At 38.7% G+C, this 17890-nt stretch overlaps 1 protein-coding gene across 3 annotated transcripts in view; it reads left to right on the plus strand.

The window, feature by feature from the left end:
- Positions 1-17280, plus strand: part of PTPN21 (protein tyrosine phosphatase non-receptor type 21) — a 93980-nt gene extending 76700 nt beyond the window's left edge. For 2 of the 3 annotated variants that reach the window (XM_053600988.1, XM_053600990.1), the window contains 6 exons: positions 3617-3754; positions 5144-5365; positions 8188-8316; positions 8484-8718; positions 9097-9257; positions 10076-17280. In XM_053600988.1, coding sequence (XP_053456963.1) covers positions 3617-3754; positions 5144-5365; positions 8188-8316; positions 8484-8718; positions 9097-9257; positions 10076-10204 — 1014 coding nt within the window. In that variant the 3' untranslated portion in view covers positions 10205-17280. The remainder of the gene's footprint in view (positions 1-3616; positions 3755-5143; positions 5366-8187; positions 8317-8483; positions 8719-9096; positions 9258-10075) is intronic. The other variant, XM_053600989.1, reaches the window with a different exon arrangement.
- The last annotated feature ends 610 nt before the right edge of the window (positions 17281-17890 follow it).

The following is a 17890-nucleotide window of genomic DNA, read 5'->3' on the forward strand; positions in this document are numbered from 1 at the left end:
TAATTTTTCCAGAGTGAACAGTCTTTCTTACATGTATAGTAAAGGCTGATGAGCAGTAGTGATTGAGGGTGGGAACAGGGGTGGGTGGATTTTCGAGAGATCTCTGCCTAAGTTCCTGGGTCAGCTGGACAGGATCATTTTATAGTTAACACTCTTCCCATTACATTAAGAATTGTCCATTGTTTTTATATGTGACCCATGTAGTTTCCCCATATAATACTTGTTTTGTGTATAGCCTAGTAGTCAAGCCTATTTTATCCCTATGTTTTTAATGGGGCCTGATAGGTTTAGCTAAATCTGAGGACTTTGATAATTTGGTTCTCTTGAAATACAAATTTTCTCTCATTGACTTTTTTTTTTTTTTTAAGACAGTCTTACTCTGTTGCCCTGGGGTTGAATGCTATGCGGTTACAGCTTGCAGCAACCTCAAATTCCTGGGCTCAAGCAATCTGCATGCCTCATCTTCATGAGTAGCTGAGACTGCAGGTGCCCACCACAATGCCTAGGTAATATTTCTATTCTCAGTAGAGATGGAGTCTCACTCGGGCTGGTCTCTAACTCCTGAGCTCAAACAATTCACCGGCCTAGGCCTCCCAGACTGCTAGGATTATAGCAGACCACGCATGGCCTCTTGTTGACTTTTAAGGCCTACAGTATTAAAAAATTATGTAATTAGGTTTTGCTTTGGGTCCCCATCCTTTTGCATAAGTGACTCTACTTAAAGAATAGACATAGTGACATAATAAATCACTGTGCAAGTTATGCATTTAAAATCATGTACTCTATAAAGTATAGCAGCTGTGTTCGAGGGGAAAGAGTACAGGTCCTAAGAGTTAAAAAACAGTGGGTCTAAGTCTAGACCCTGCTATGTTAGTTCTCTACTCAGGGGGCAGGACCCTTCCTGTGTTAGAACATCAGCTTCTATGTCTAAACACAGGGATGGGCATCCCTGCTCTGCCTGATTCGTGGCATTAAGTCCTACATGAGGTCAGCCATGAAAATAAAGCCTTCTGAATAAATGATCTTGCATAACTTATTTTCATGGATGATTGCTCTTATTGTTTTGACACCAATTACCTCATAATAAGAAGTAGTGTATGACTTCAGACAAGCTATTTAATCTCTCTGTGACTCAGTTTTTACATTTGTAAATGAGACGACCCCAGAGAGTTGCTGGAGGAATAAAATGCAGTTCTGGCCCATTGAAAGTGCTTAGTCAATTTTAACTTATTACTGTAAGGTTGCTTCAGACATTTTATTTACTGACTTTCTCAGAGTTGAAGAGGCCAACCCCCTACTATGTAAACCCTCTGACCCTTTTATAGTTAACATGGTTGTCATTATCTTATTTGTTACAACAAACAAATACACTGACTGTACATGGTTTAGTATTAAAAACAGTGAAATAATTGCAAACAAGAGTATCTTAGATTTCTCCACCCATCTCCACCTCCAGGGACTTGATTGTTATCTTAAGGACAGACTGGTTCTGGTGCTGGTGCATCTACATAAAGACTTTTTTCTTCTTGAACCTCTTGGGCAGTGATTCTCACCTAACAAGTCACTGTGCAAGTTATGTGTTTAAAACCCATGTACATGTACTATAAAGAGGTGATTAAGAAATATTTGAGGCTAGTTTTGTCTATATGCAACTTACTTCACATACTGGCTTTTGTACTGCCTAGAGATATAATCAACTTTATTCCTGTGTATCAACATGGGGCATTTTAAGTCATTTTCAGGCAGAGAAGTACCTGCCAGCTCATTCTATCTGGCAATAGCTGACAGTTAAATTTTTAGGAGTCTTGCGAGCTGGTTGTTGTCACATTGGCAGTTGATATTGGCTATGACGGGAGTATTTACATCATGAAAATTGGTAGCTTCTGATCAGAAGTTTTTCCCTCTGGAGCCAGTGGCTCAATGTTGCCAGTACATCACTGTTTTTGTACACATTAGACTTATGACATTTTACCCTTAGCAGGAACCTTTTGTGTGTCAGTGTGTGTCTGTCTCTCTTTCTGTCTAGATGAGGATCAGAGAGAAGTGACTTGCCTGAAAGAAGTCAGAGGCTGCATTTTAATCCAGGATTCTACAGGGGCATTCCTAGTCTGGATTATATAGAAGCTCATGCTTAGATATGAATTATAAAATTAAAAACTTAAATCTGGTTAACTTTTATATTTAATTATAATGGCAATCTTTTTTCTCTTTTTCTTCCTTCCTTCCCTCTCTCCTTCCCTTCTTTCTCTCCTTCCCTCCCTTTTCTGCTTCTCTCCCTCCCTCCCAGTCTTGCTCTGTTGCCTGGGCTAGAGTGCAATGGCATCATCATAGTTCACTGCAACCTCAAACTCCTGGGCTCAAACAATCCTCCTGCCTCAGCCTCCTGAGTAGCTGGGACTGCAGACATGCCTGACTTTTTACAGCAACCTCAGACTCCTGGGTTCAAGTGATGCTCCTGCCTCAGCCTCCCAAACAGCTAGGCCCACAGGTGCCTGTTACAGGCCTGGCTAATTTTTCTTTTTGTAGTAGAGATGGGGTTCTCTTTTGCTGAGACTGGTCTTGAACTTCTGAACTAAAGTGATCCTCCAGCTTCGGCATCCCAGAGTGCTAGGATTATAGGCCTGAGTTACTACACCAGGCCCTTGCTGCATTATTTTGATTGTGGGGTTTCATTGCCTTTTCTAGACCTATAGAATTGGAATAAAGGTCATGTCACTTATCAGACAACAGAGAAAACCATTTTTTTTTCCAAATTGGAGCTACTCATCTTTATGGCCTCTAAGGAGGGGTAGAATATCTATTGAGATTTAGCATTCTTTTTAAAATTAAATAATTAAGTTTTTAGAGATGAGGTCTTCCTCTGTCCCCAGGCTGGAGTACAGTGGCATGATCATAGCTCATTGCAACCTCAAATTGTTTGACTCAAGCACCTTTAGCTTTCTTATACATATTTGCCTTAGAAAGAATAGCTTTAGAAACACTTGTTTTCAGGAGACAGCGTTCTGTTGATAATGCTGTCTTACACCCTATCCTCCTGGGGTCACAATGGAGATTTTAGCCTTGTTTTATTTTCCTGGTTTAAAAAATGTGACTGTTTTGAGAAGTATAGTGATCCAGCCCAGGTCCCACAGGTCTGCAGTAGAATGTAGAATAGGGTATGGGAAGGCAGCACACACACAGGGCTGCTGCAGAAAGAATTTAATTTTTTCAGAATAGTTTAAATAATTTATATATTTTAAAATTAGAAAAGATTATTATAATCAAGTGATCACATTTAAAACCTTTTTTTTTGTGGACTACAGCTGATTTTCGTGTGTGTGTCTGATTTTAAAAGGAATGCTGTTTGCCTGGAGCCTCACCTTTCATTACAACAGAGCCTTGTATCCAATTGAGTTTCAAAACCTTGTATCTGGAAGACTTATCAGGGCTTTGGCCTTGAAAAAAGAATGTCTTCCTCCTCATGTTAAACAAATAGTGTGAAGGAGTGTAATCTCTGGGGAGGTTGGCAAAGGAGCACACTCTCTCTGTTTGTTTCCAGTCATAAGTCTACTGAAATTTCTTGTCAAGCGGGTCGTATTTGTGTGTATTTCAAATGTACATATAAATACTTTAACAGGGTATGAAAAAGACTCGACTTGACGCAAAAAAAATTGGTCCCCTTAAATTGGCTGCCCTAAACGGCCTCTCCCTGTCTCGACTGCCTTTGCCTGATGAAGGGAAGGAAGTACCTGCCAGAGCAACGAATGATGAAAGGGTACGTGTGGGGCGCACGGGGCTTTGTGTCTGCCCCGGGACAGGGGGCAGTTACTAAAAAATACCTTTGTGAAATTTTGGTGAACTTTCTAACATAAGGTGATAATTATAAGTAGGTATAAGGACTTTTATAATGTGGGCCTCAAAATTGGGACAAACGTACAGCTAATGACCTAATGGATTTGTGGCTTGAATGTTGATTAATTTTTTTCTGTTTCTGAATGCTCTTTTTTGTTTTATGAATATACATAGGAAAAGAATGACTGCTTTCATTATATTGGATTTATCTTTAGATAACAGTTAACTAAGTTTTTCAAAGGTACCTTTGTAACTGAGGTGTACTTTTTTTGTGATTTTTATCAAAAGCACACAGGCCTGAGTTTGCTTTGAACTGAGTCCTGGAGGTAGTTTCCCATTTCCTACTGCATTCAGCGTTTTATATATCATACATTTTAAATTAAGCATTTGTTTAAAGATGTTTGAGATTATCCTTCCTCTAGATTTACTGTTCTTTTTTTTTTTTTTTTGAGACAGAGTCTCACTTTATTGCCCTCGGTAGAGTGCAGTGGTATCACAGCTCACAGCAACCTTCAACTCCTGGATTTAGGCGATTCTCTTGCCTCAGCCTCCCGAGTAGCTGGGACTATAGGCGCCCGCAAAACACCTGGCTATTTTTTTGTTGCAGTTTGCCCGGGGCCACCCTCAGTCTATGGGGCTGGCAACCCTATTCACTGAGCCACAGGTACTGCCCTAGATTTACTTACTGTTCTTTAGGAGAATTCTGTTTGTTACAGGTCACACAATTGACCACAGATTTAGAGACAAATTCAACAAATTGCTTTAGGCCAATTTTCAACTTTCAACAAAATTTTGCAATATATTTCTCACTAACAAAATTGTGTCTTTGTTCTTTTAAATCATATTGTTGTGGCTTGGTAACATTTCAACTTTAGTTTCACCTAGAATTTTCTTTTTGTTGTTTTTGAGACTGAGTCCCACCCTATGCCCTGAGCAGAGTGCAGTGGTGTGTCATAGCTCACTGTAACCTCAGACTTGGGATGTGGGCGTCCGGCTGCCTCAGCCTCTGACAGCCACTGGGATAACAGGTGCTTGCCACAGCCCCGGGCTGGGTTTTCATTTTTTTAGGAGTCAGGGTCTCACTCTCTTAAGCAAGTCTCCAATTCCTGAGCTCAAGCAATTCTCCCTCCTCAGCCTCCCACAGTGCTGGGATTACAGGCGTTACAGGCATGAGCCACTGCACCTGGCTCACCTAGATTTTCAATATTAGATAATCTAGAAAGGAGAAAAGGAGATCTCAAATGTTCAGTCAAAACGCAGCTGTGATATGTGGCTATCTTCATTTTAGTATTACATATATTCTATTTTACAGTGTAAAATTCTGGAACAACGGTTAGAACAGGGAATGGTATTCACAGAATATGAAAGAATTCTGAAAAAACGGCTAGTTGATGGTGAGTGCTCAATAGCACGACTCCCTGAAAATGCAGAAAGGAATCGATTCCAAGATGTTCTTCCCTATGACGATGCTAGAGTGGAATTGGTCCCAACTAAAGAAAACAATACTGGTTACATCAATGCATCCCATATTAAGGTAGGTGGAAAGAATAATAAAAAACACCTACAGTTTTGATAAAAGTTACAAGATGGTACAAATTGTATTCATGTTTGTTTAGAATACAGACATTTTAAAAAAATTCATTTTTTGAATTATTTTATCTTATTATTATTATTAATAAACACCGCAGTTTCGAACCATTGTGATAAAGTGTATCACATCTGGGAAATCCATGCCCCAGTGCTAGATAAAAAGTGTTTATCAGACAGAGCCAGAGTCAGTGTCTTCACTTTCCATGGGGTAAATCCCTTTGCCTCCAACATTGTAACCAAGACCCAGGGAGCGCGTACTTGCCTTGGCTTTAGAACTTTGTCCTAAAGCCAAAGAACTCTTTCTAGCTCATAAATTCTCTCAGGAGCCCCTAAATTGGTAGTTTTTCCTCATCATATATTTATATGCCTTTTTATGTAACAAAAGTGTCTGGGCTTTTTGATGGTGTTCACAAGATTTTTTACTTATGAAGGTACCATCTGTTCTCTTTGCATATTACCTACAATCATTTTAAAATATCATTTTGTTCTTTGAAGAAGTGCTCCGCACCCACCTCCCCCCCCCAAAAAAAAAAAAAACAGTTTAATGCCATTTAACTGGAATAATATTCTTGGTGAGAAATAGGGGTCTGGTTCCATTTTTCTGCATGTGGATATCCAGTTTTCCCATTAAGAGGTTGTTGTTTCCCCAGGGTACATTCTTGGTGTCTTAACTGGTGTTAAAGTATACCCATTAAAATGGACAAGTGATGATTTACAACAGGTGGTTGAGTAAAGCCAGACATTTTCTCTGTCATTGTACCCCTTGTTCTTGTTGGCTAGTTCAGTTCTTTTTTTTTTTGTAGAGACAGAGTCTCACTGTACCGCCCTCTGGTAGAGTGCCGTGGCGTCACACGGCTCACAGCAACCTCTAACTCTTGGGCTTATGCGATTCCCTTGCCTCAGCCTCCCGAGCAGCTGGGACTACAGGCGCCCGCCACAATGCCCGGCTATTTTTTTGTTGCAATTTGGCCGGGGCTGGGTTTGAACCCGCCACCCTCGGTATATGGGGCCAGCGCCCTACTCACTGAGCCACAGGCGTCGCCCCAGTTCTTTATTTTGGGGAAGGGAAAATCTCCTTATAGTGAGTAAATGAGTACTTATCTGTGGACACGTGTTGTTTTTCTTCTGTCCCACATCATCTTTGATTTACAAGTAATATTTGATAGGAAAACAAATATTTTGTTCCCTATCTGAAGACCTGGTCATCTACCTGTGAATGCCAGTATTCCCTGATGGTTTTGGGGAATTTGTGCATGTTCTACTATGTCTTTTAATAATGGACATAACTTGTTAAAAAAGCAAGCATTTCTTTGGAATAACCAGTCTATTGTGACTAAATGGATAAGAATTGAATAGCATTGTAGTTCTATAGTGATATTTAAAAATCTTCAGAGGCAGTCTGACAAGTAGAAAGAGTATGAGTTTCAGAATTGGATAGACTTGGGTCTGACTTCTAGGTCTACCAACTCACCAGTTGTGGGAACCTTATCTTACTTACCCTTAAATAAAGAATGATGGTATCTGCTCCATAAGCTTCCCATTACAGCTTTCCTCCCTAGTACTTGTTTGCTATTATAACCTGGTATCCACCCACATGTCTGCCACCAAGTGGGTGCTCAGTGAGAGGATACGGAGCTGTGGCTGGGAGGCTAGCAGCCCTGAGGAAGGGTGTGTGTGGAGCAGGACTCGACTATTATGGAGAATGAGCTTATTTCAAAAGTCTAGAGATGAGGCTGGGTGCTGTAGCTCGTGCCTATAATCCCAGCACTTTGGGAGGCCAAGGGGGGAGGATTACTTGAGGCCAGGAGTTTGAGACCAACCTGGGCAACATAGTGAGACCCTATCTCTAAAAAAGCAACAAAAAAAATTTTTTTTAATTAGCTGGATGTGGTGGTAGTGTGTGCCTGAGTCCTGGCTACCTGGGAGACTGAGGTGGCAGGATTTCTTATGAGCTATGATTATGCCATTGCATGCGTGCGCGCTCTCTCTCTCTCTTTTTTTGAAATAGAGTCTATCTCAGTCGCCTGGGGTTGAGTGCCATGGCGCTATAGTTCACAACAACCTCAAACTCTTGGGGTCAAGTGATCCTCTTGCCTCAGCCTCCCAAGTAGCTGGGACTACAGGCACTCTCCACAAGTCCTGGCTATTTTTAAGACAAGTCTCCTCTTGCTCAGGCTGGTCTATCCTAGGCTCAGGCAATCCACCCACCTCAGCCTCCCAGAGTGTTAGGATGACAGGCGTGAGCCATTGCTCCCCACCCAACTTTGTCTCAAAAAAATTTTTACAGGTAAGATTACCCTAGGTAGGGAGATATATATTTTCCCTCTAAATCTGATATTAGCTTAGGCTTTTAACTTAATTGCTAATGTTTTTTTCCAACATGCTTGTATTTCATGAGGGGAAGCTGTTTAAAATTTGGAGTACAATGATTTTGATAGGTTAATAAGAAGTCATAGCAGCAATAATAGCTACACAGTGAGTACTATGTGCCAGGCACCACTTACATTAGCTCAAATATAGCAGCCCTTAGAGAGTAGGTGATATTTTTATGTTATAAATGTGAACTGAGATTCAGAAAGGTTAAGCAGATTGCCCCAGTCACATTCACCATACATAAATTTATAAAGATGTCAATAATGGAAGTTGTGTTGATAAAGGAAAAGATTGAATGTCTTCCTTATTCTGCTGAATAAGCAGTTCACTTTTTAAGTACTGCTCTGCATGCATACATACATACCAGTATTTTTTCACCTTTCCTGATTTCAGATCTCTGTCAGTGGAATTGAATGGGATTATATTGCCACACAGGGACCATTACAGAATACCTGTCAGGATTTTTGGCAAATGGTGTGGGAACAGGGAATTGCAATTATAGCAATGGTGACAGCAGAAGAGGTATGTACTCATTTTCTCTTATGTGATTTTTCTCAGCCTTCGAAGAACAGTTAGTATAATCATGAAGAATCCTGAGAAAGGGGCAGGGTGGGAATGAGTTTGAGATGCTTTATGAAAGGGCCCCACTGCTGGAGGTTGTGTTGTTTAATTGTTCTTGTCTTTAACAGGAAGGTGGAAGGGAGAAGAGTTTTAGGTATTGGCCACGACTTGGTTCTAGGCACAACACTGTCACCTATGGAAGGTTTAAGATCACAACCCGGTTCCGCACAGACTCTGGTTGCTATGCCACTACGGGCTTAAAGATGAAGCACCTTCTCACGGGGCAGGAGAGGACAGTTTGGCATCTCCAATACACAGATTGGCCTGAGCATGGCTGTCCAGAAGACATCAAGGGATTTTTGTGTGAGTGTCTTTGTTCCTAGGACAATCCTCCTCTGGGGCTATTAGAGAATAAGACTTAGGTTTCTGAAGTATTTTATGTTGTCTCATTTAAGCTTTGGACTTGCTTTAACATAAAACAAGTTTAACATGTTTTGAGGAGGCTTAACAGAAGATGTTTTGAAGATGTCATTTGAATGTCATCACTTACTCTCAAGGATCTCCTACCTTTCATTTTGTAGATAGAACGGGGATGCCCAGACAGGGGTAGCAACTTGCCCCAGCCACGCTGGCCCTTACTGGTTGGCAATGGTCAGTCAGTGGAGAGCCATGAAAACTCAGTTGTCAGTTTGATGATGATTTAATCACTGAGTATTTTCCTATTTCCTTGATTTTTCACAGCATATCTTGAAGAGATCCAGTCTGTTCGACGCCATACAAATAGTACAAGTGAACCCAAAAGCCCCAACCCTCCGTTGTTGGTCCATTGCAGTGCTGGAGTAGGAAGGACTGGTGTCGTCATTTTGTCAGAGATCATGATTGCCTGCCTGGAACACAATGAGGTGATGACTCTTACTCTAAGCCTGAACTTAGGGAAAAGAGAGACATAGTGACCTAATAGTTCTTTTTGAACACATTTTCTTGGACGGTGGAGGCCTCAAGATATTATTAACTATTCCTTATAAAAGGTTGTACCTTTTTAGTGTCTATGAGCATATTAAATATGAAAAGTCCTGTAATAAATAAAGCTGGTTAATTTTGTTTGATCTAGTATTTTTCAAATTTGAGCTCAGAACCCTTTTTCCTAGAATGCCTATTAACTTTCAAGGACAATTAGTCTGGTAGCCCTGTGTGGGACATTCTGAGTTAGATACTGATAGCATTTAGCATACTGTGTTTTTGTTGTTTTTTGTTTGTTTGTTTGTTTTACTCATGATAGAGGAAATAATTTATTTTTTCCATATTCTTAACAGAAAATATTACAAAATCAATGGCATTAGATGTAAAAATACAGGGGGAGGGACAGGTCTTGCAGTGGTATGTCGGACAGTTAATTAAATATATTATGTATTTCTCCAAATTTTTGGATGTTGTGCTATTTATCAGTTTCCAAATAACTGTTTGTTTTGAGTTTTTGTTGAATCTTGGTATTTGGTGAGAGATGGTTGTTTATAGCTACACCCAGGGAATTTCGAAGAAGTAGTCCACATGGACATGGTATTTACGGTTAAAAAGAATCAGAAGGACGGAGTCATGGGAAGATGCTAAGGTAGAAAAGAGACTATCTCCTGACCAGATTTCTGCTAGGACATAGCTTTCCCCCAATCCTGTCTCTCCCCAGGGAAACGCATTACCTTCATCCCTGTTTCTGTCTTCCTAGGTGTCGGACATCCCGAGAGTGCTGGACATGCTGAGGCAGCAGAGGATGATGCTGGTGCAGACCCTCTGCCAGTACACATTTGTGTACAGAGTTCTCATTCAGTTCCTGAAAAGCTCCAGGCTCATCTAAGCTCCCACCCTTCTTATGGGGACCCTGTCATGTGAAGTGTTTACAGCTAAAAAAAAAGTGCTTGCCTAACTCACACTTGCCCAACTCCTATTTGCTGCCCCTTGACACTTGATCCAGGCAACACTATATTGGGACATAAATGGTGCAGTGTGAATGGCAATGCACTGAAGGAAATATGCAAAGCACAAGGCTGCAGAAGGGGATTACCTGCCTGGGAAAGGTGCTGGGAAAGGGTGTTTCAAGGGCATTGCCCCACTCCCGTCTGTCTGATTTGCAGTACTTGCACACATTTTGGAGATTGTATTTTGTATACAATTCTCTATTTTACTGAAGCTATGCTGGGCAATTCTGGCAATCATTAAAGTGCATAGATTTCTATCTTAAACTAGTTTTTCATAATGGAATTTTATTTTATGACTGAAATATTGAGGGATTTTCTTAGTGAGAAACTGAACTTTCCATAGGGATGATCCACGAATATGAGTGGTTCCTGTATAACTTTGTATTTAAAACCATGTTATTATATCTTTTGTTATTTTTAAAAAACCTTGGGGACTTTATGGTTTTGTTACCAAACCGAAAACTATAAGGAAAATCTTTAAGTGTTATTTTAAAACATGGAAAGCATTTTTATATCCAGAAATTTTTTTATCCTAAAAATTCTATATAATTGTAGTTTCTATATTTTCCACACAGGAGCTCCATTCATTAAGGTACAAAAACGAGTCAATTAATGTAAAGGAAAGTTGGGAATAAAGGCACATTATTTAAAATGGAAGAGAATAATCCGATGCACAGTTTTTCAGTATTATTCATAAACTTAAATGAGCTTGCCTTGGTTGAAAATGAAGTGAAAAACAATTGCCTAGGGTAGTTTCAAGCACTTTTTATTGAAAACAAATATGAGTTTTAATATATGTATTACTTTATAGATGAAACAACAATAGATACTACTTCAGAAGGAATGTTTTAGAGGAGAGAAGAATTACGAGTATGTGAAATGACTAGGATGAGAGTAAGTGGAGTGTGATGGTGGTGAATGCAGGTGCCTTTGTCTTTACAAAGTGCAGTGTTATCTATACTTACACTGAGGTGCTGCGTTGGAGAGTAGGCTGGGGAGGGTGGGGGCTGACCCTGTAGCACTGTCCCAAAGGAACGCAAGGCGGCTCACTGTCAGTGACTTCCTTTGTTTTCTGGAAGTTCTTCCACCTAAACCTGTATCTTTTTTTTTTTTTAAATAAATAAATTCAGGTTTATATTATCATTTATTTTCTTTTGGTTGAAGGAAAGGAATAGTTACCAAAAGTTTTCACCTCTCCTCCCAAAACCACAGCCCACATTTGTGCAATTACCTGAGGTTGCTATGGTATTCAAAAGAATTTTAGCTCCTTCATCTCCTGGGTCAGTTTTAGCTGTTCAGTCTTTCCTCCCCAGCCCATTTAGGCACACAGTAGGGGACGGAGCCAAGCTGAGATAAAAGGGAGGAGTGTTTCTGGCCCCAAGCTAAGATGGGTTTGTCTTAGTTGCTGTCCAGTACATAAGGGTTAATTTATACTTTTATCTGAGGACGCATCCTTTTTTTTTCCTTCTTAGGCAGTTCCTTATAACAGAGAGCTTCCAAAATGACAAATCTAGGGCTATTTTTCCCACTTACAATATGTAAGGCATATTCTGATCTCTCATATAACTTCGAAAGCTGTGTAATCACTAAATATGTCTGCCAGCCTAACCAACCATCTAAGAGGGGAAGTCAGAATATACAAATGAAAATAATATTGAAAGTGGGCACATGTCTCACTTAGGAACAAATTACTAATTTTAGATCTAAAATTCTTTTAGAAGTTCTATTTAAAGAACAATAGACAGACCCATTTTCTTCTGTAACATCTACTGTGAAGAAAATATTCAGAAAGAGCTCCCCAGAAGAATGGAATAGAGTTTTATGGCATTGTTCCCATCTCCACACCGTATAAAACAGATAGCAATTTTTCTGATGCTCTTTTTTTACTTTCAGTGGTACATTTTTAAAAAATGCATTTCCGTCAGGTTTAAACATTTTGAAGTATCCTGTTAACAGGAACATATTGTAAAACAAAAATCTAATTAAAGAGTAATATATGGTATATTGGTGTTCCTCTTGTAATAATTTCATAAGTAAATTTCTTAGGGATAAATTACAGTGTTTAAGTGTCACTCTTAAATGTCACATTTTTGACATTGCTTCTAAGAGCTATGCAATAAACTTAATTGCAGTTAGTGAATAGGAAGGGATTTCTGAATAAAAATCAGTCTACATTTCTGGAGTTTGAAATGAGATTGTCATTTTCTTTTTTTTTTTTGCAGTTTTTGACCAGGGCCGGGTTTGAACCCACCACCTCCGGTATATGGGGCCAGCGCCCTACTCCCTGAGCCACAGGTGCCACCCTGAAATGAGATTGTCAAGAGCAAACTGTAGAACATTGAGGTTTCATAAGTTTGCCATGTCTAAATTAAAGATGTTACTATCTGCCAAACGTATATAATGCTTCATGTATCCCTTAGTGTCTTTTAGTTACTGAATATTAATTTCATATCAAAATTATAAAAATGTACATTTCTACAAAAAGTAGGTTATAAGCCAGTGTTTTCCACTGATCACTTTTGGTATCTCTGGCATCAGTTTTTTTGATTAGTGGGAGTCTTCTGGGGAAATATTTTAGTTGGTAGTTTTGAGCACAGAAAGTATTTATTTTAGAATTATCATTTGGAATGTTATTTGTAGTCATTATTAGTTTCTTCTGGAACATCTACTGTGAAGTATTCAGAAAGCCCTAGAATTTAGTCTTTAAAAATCTTCAGCAGGATTAAACAGAAGCTGGGCCCGTACTTCCTTAGAAACTTCCAGAAAGCAATGTATAGCCAGAACCAGAGCCAGGAGTGTGGTGGTATGGCACTGAGTGATAGCAGCACGGCTTGGCCAGCTTTTCCATGAAGCTTTCATCATCAGAAGAAAACCGTCATTTCAAGTGGGTTGATATACTAATGTTCACAATATTGAGAGAATTTCAATATTTAATATATACAAGCATATATAGTAGAATATATTAAACAGGAGGTCGTTGATTACTTAACCAAGAGCAGGTTTGAGATTTACATGAGCAAATGGAAACAAGAACTGCTATTTATTGTACATTGTTTCTTAAATCAGACTTTTTAAAGGAAGTATTTTGGATATAAATGTAGGGGAATTTGCTTCCCAGAAAAAAGATTTCATGTGGAACAAGCTAAGATTATCCCTTTGCAGTTTTAAATTTGTTTTGAAAAAATAATTAAATTGCAGGGAGCTCTTCTTTTATTATTTTTTTATTTTTTATTTTTTGAGACAGAGTCTCACTTTGTTGCCCTTGTTAGAGTGCCATGGCGTCATAGTTCACAGCAACCTCCAACTCTTGGGCTCAAGTGATTCTCTTGCTTCAGACTCCCAAGTAGCTGGGACTACAGGCACCTGCCACAAGGCCCAGCTATTTTTAGAGATGGGGGTCTCACTCTGGCCCAGGCTGGTCTTGAACCTGTGAGCTCAGGCAGTCCACAGGTGTGAGCCACTGTGCTAGGCCTGGAGCTCTTTTTTGAAGCTGAGGATTAAAAAAATACTCTACATTTCAAAAGTAGAGTAATAACTCCGTTAAGAATTTGCCTGGGAGGGCGGCGCCTGTGGCTCAGTCGGTGGGGCGCTGGCCCCATATGCCAAGGGTGGCGGGTTCAAACCCGGCCCCGGCTGAACTGCAACCAAAAAATAGCTGGGCATTGTGGCGGGCGCCTGTAGTCCCAGCTACTCGGGAGGCTGAGGCAAGAGAATCGCTTAAGCCCAGGAGTTGGAGGTTGCTGTGAGCTGTGTGATGCCACGGCACTCTACCCGAGGGCCATAAAGTGAGACTCTGTCTCTACAAAAAAAAAAAAAAAAGAATTTGCCTGGGAAAACATTTCTCAAAAGAAAACAAGTTTTTCAAATTCCTGTAGATAAGGGCTGCATATACCCTACTATATAATTACTTATAGAAAAATAACAAAAAATCAGGCAGTTCAGTTTAAAGTTTGCATTTTAAACTGGATTTTAAACTTGCATTTTAAACTTGGATTTTAGAAGATATTCAAAGGGATACTTGGATTGTTAAAAGTGGTGTAGTTTTCTTAATTTATTTATTCTTTTTTTCTTTTAGATGTTATAAAGGCTGAATTGAAATGGTGTAGTTTTCTATTTCAGGTAGTTCTCAAATAAAAATGTTATGGAAGTTCACTTGCATATTGCATTTAAAATTCTTTTTTTTTTTTTTTTTGTAGAGACAGAGTCTCACTGTACCGCCCTCGGTAGAGTGCCGTGGCGAGCATATTGCATTTAAATATAGCAGTATTTACCCTTGTAAGTGATGCTCCAGATATTAACTTAAGTTTGTCCCCCCAAAGCTTATACAACCCTAGGGGCCTGGAAAGTTAAGCTGTGGTATAAAATCAGATTGCTAAACAGTATTCTGGACTTCCTGAAAGTCTATAGCTTGACTCTCTACTGTACCCTGGTGGTGAGGTCAGAGAATAAATTCTCTCTGCTTCTATAGGGCAGTGGCCACTAAGACTCAGAAAGCAATTTAGGTCAGACTGGTCAGTGTTTCATGGAAAGACTTAACAGAAGTGAATATTCCAGTGTTTGTTGCAGGAAGGTGAGTGGTACGTGGGTAGGTAACAGAATGGGGCTTATGATGAAGCAAGCAGTGTTGCTGCCTATGAAACTGTTAAAGAATGGGCCAAAAAGGAAGTTTAACGTTTGTAGCACTCAGGTGAGGGATCAGCAGTCCAAAGGCAAATATGTAAAGGTTATCCGCTGGTCACATATAGGTAAAGTATGCCTGCACATAATTTCTCCAAAAATGTTTAAATTACCCATGTATATTTGACAAAAATACTTAGCTTTCAAAACTCTAGAATACATCTAAATATTTCCTGACATTGATGAGTTAAGAAAGGGATAGTAGCCATATACTTTTAAGTTTTGCTTTAGTGTATTAAAAACAAGTACAAATGGATGACAAGACAGGAATAATTGTGTTTACTTCTAACAGTATCACTGACATACTAGTCCACATTTCTGTATATTACTAGTTAGCTAATTCATTAACTTCTATTAAATGATTTGTGGTATATAAAATGAGAGGGCCCTTTAAAATCTGTAAAATCCTGTGGCTTTGAATCTACAATGCGGTATACCTGCGCTGGCTATGGCAGTACACAAGTAGCATGATTGTAGTGTAAAAAACCTTCAATTTGAACTGGCAGGTGGTTTTTTAACTGTGCAAAAATACTATATTAAGTTGTCAAACACAAATACTACTGACATTTAAGGGTGCATGTGTATTTTAAATTCGGACTCTATAAAAACTTGGTGAAACTAACATGTGCAGTGTTTACTCAGTGAGACCTTGTCTCTACAAAAAAAGATCTCTACTGCCAACGAAATTCAGAAGGTTGGATTATTATCTGGTTTGCCAGAATATGAATCTGAGCCTCAATTTGGGGGGTAAGTTGATGAGACTAGTACATGTTTAATTGTAACTAGTTTTCTGTTTCCATCGGCTCATTCATCAACTGAACAAATGAATGGGGAATATAAACTAATATACTAACAGAGTGTCCAAATTTTTTTGTCCTGGGAGTTTATTAGGAATCACTTGAAATTAATGATTGAATGAGAAATATTTGGTACTTACAGTTATCAATATTTATTGGAATATAATTTAATTTTAGAGCTAAGTGTCCTGAGAGGATTTTGGTAAGGTTTTGTAGTTTTCTGGAATAATACCAGGCAACCCTGGTTTAGCCCGAACCAAGTGAATATTCTCCAGAGGTGACAAATTTCTTTTTAAAACAGATTTAATTAAAACAAGAGTAAAAAGAATACAGAATGCTTCAAGCCATATAAACCAAAAAGGTAAAAGAAAAGTAAGAAAAAGCATTGTAGTCTGCAACCACTTCTAGGTTGGTAGAGCTCTACTGGTTTTGTTTGCTGGTTTGTTTTCTGTGGCACAATAGAGAAATTGAGAAGATAGTTATTGTGGAGGGATGATTCTGAGTGGTTATTGAAAATTTGCTAATATGATCAGTTTAGACCCTCTCCATATTAGGTTTTTTAAATTTCTATATTAAGGGTAAGCATCCTAACATAATTGATGTAATTAGGAAAAGAAAAAAAGGGTAAGCAGCTTAATTTCCAGTAGACTTGAGCTATTACATATTTATCAGTAGATTCAATTTCTAAGTAATACATTGAAAATGGGAAAAAATTAAAATCTGTAATTATATAAAGCCTTTTAAAAAACTCAGATATACAGTCAAATCTTACTCAAAAGATTGGCACTGGGCTGAAGTATTGTTGCTTTTTACTGTATTCTCAAGTAATTTTTTTACATTAAAATATAAAACAGCTTTTTATGCAGATATTGTTACATGTTAAATGAATATTTTCTATAAGTCATCTCCATGTTTTCATGTATTGTACCATTAACTGAGGTGAAAACTCTGACTTATAACAGAGCTTTTTTAGTTCAGAGGGAGAATTACACTGTAACAAACCAGAAATCTGTTGTATGTTTCTGTGTTGTTTTATTGAACCAAACCAAACTCTAACCATAGAAAATTTAGCAAAGCATAATTTAAAAAATCTAAATGGCAAATATATAAAAAATAAAAATTTCAAAAGATGTTAATATGAGTTAATATGCCTGGCAAACCTAAAACCAAAATTTGGAGAAAATTTATATGAAATACATTTTTCTAGAAAGTTGCCCTGTAATTTAAGCAATGCACTGGGAATCTACTTTTTCAAAATGGTAATATAAATACTAATCTGGCATTTTCTAGTTTAAAAAGTAATTTTATGTGCCACTGTCTCATAATCAGTCATGTAAAAATGTATAATCAGAAGTTTAATTCGAAACTTAATTGGTTTGTAAAGGTGTGTACATTTAATGGGCAAAAAAACTTGAATGGTTGAATGTAATATATGTGAAATGAGTATATTTTTGCCATGAAAATAAATATTTGAAGCAAGATGTGATTTGTGTGAATAGTGCAATGAAAGCTATTTTGCCTGTGTTTTTTTACTTTAGATTTTATTGCATAGAGGCATGTAATTAAATTAGTCCCACTGTCCTACTGGATTATTTTTAATAGACAAGAAATATTTTTTAGTAGTTGCCAATCTCTCATCACACGTCTCCACAGTACTCAATCACTGAGGAGTCAAAATACATCAGGTCTCTAATCCTAGCACTCTGGGAAGCTGAGGTGGGTGGATCCTCTCAGCTCAGGGGTTGGAGATAAACTGAGCAAGAGCAAGACCCCATCTCTTCTAAAAATGGAACAATTAGCCAGGTGCTGTTGCAGTGGGTCCCTCTCACCGAAGAGAAGAGGTGAGAGACAGAGACAAAGGCCTGCCGGGGGTATTAAATACCCCATTTGAAATTGGTTGTAAGTCTTCCTTTGGCCTCTCTGTACCTCCAGGCAGTATTGTCCTTACCTATTTATTTGTTATTGATCGTCTCTTTCTATTGGTCACTGGTTACTTCATATCCACTAGGGCCCTCCAGGTTTCCTGGATCAGCAGGCCAGGTTTTCCTTCCACCCCTCTTGAAGCCCCTTTCTTAGTGTTCCTTCTCATTC

Source organism: Nycticebus coucang, chromosome 9 (assembly GCF_027406575.1).
Source record: "Nycticebus coucang isolate mNycCou1 chromosome 9, mNycCou1.pri, whole genome shotgun sequence".
NCBI lineage: Eukaryota > Metazoa > Chordata > Mammalia > Primates > Lorisidae > Nycticebus > Nycticebus coucang.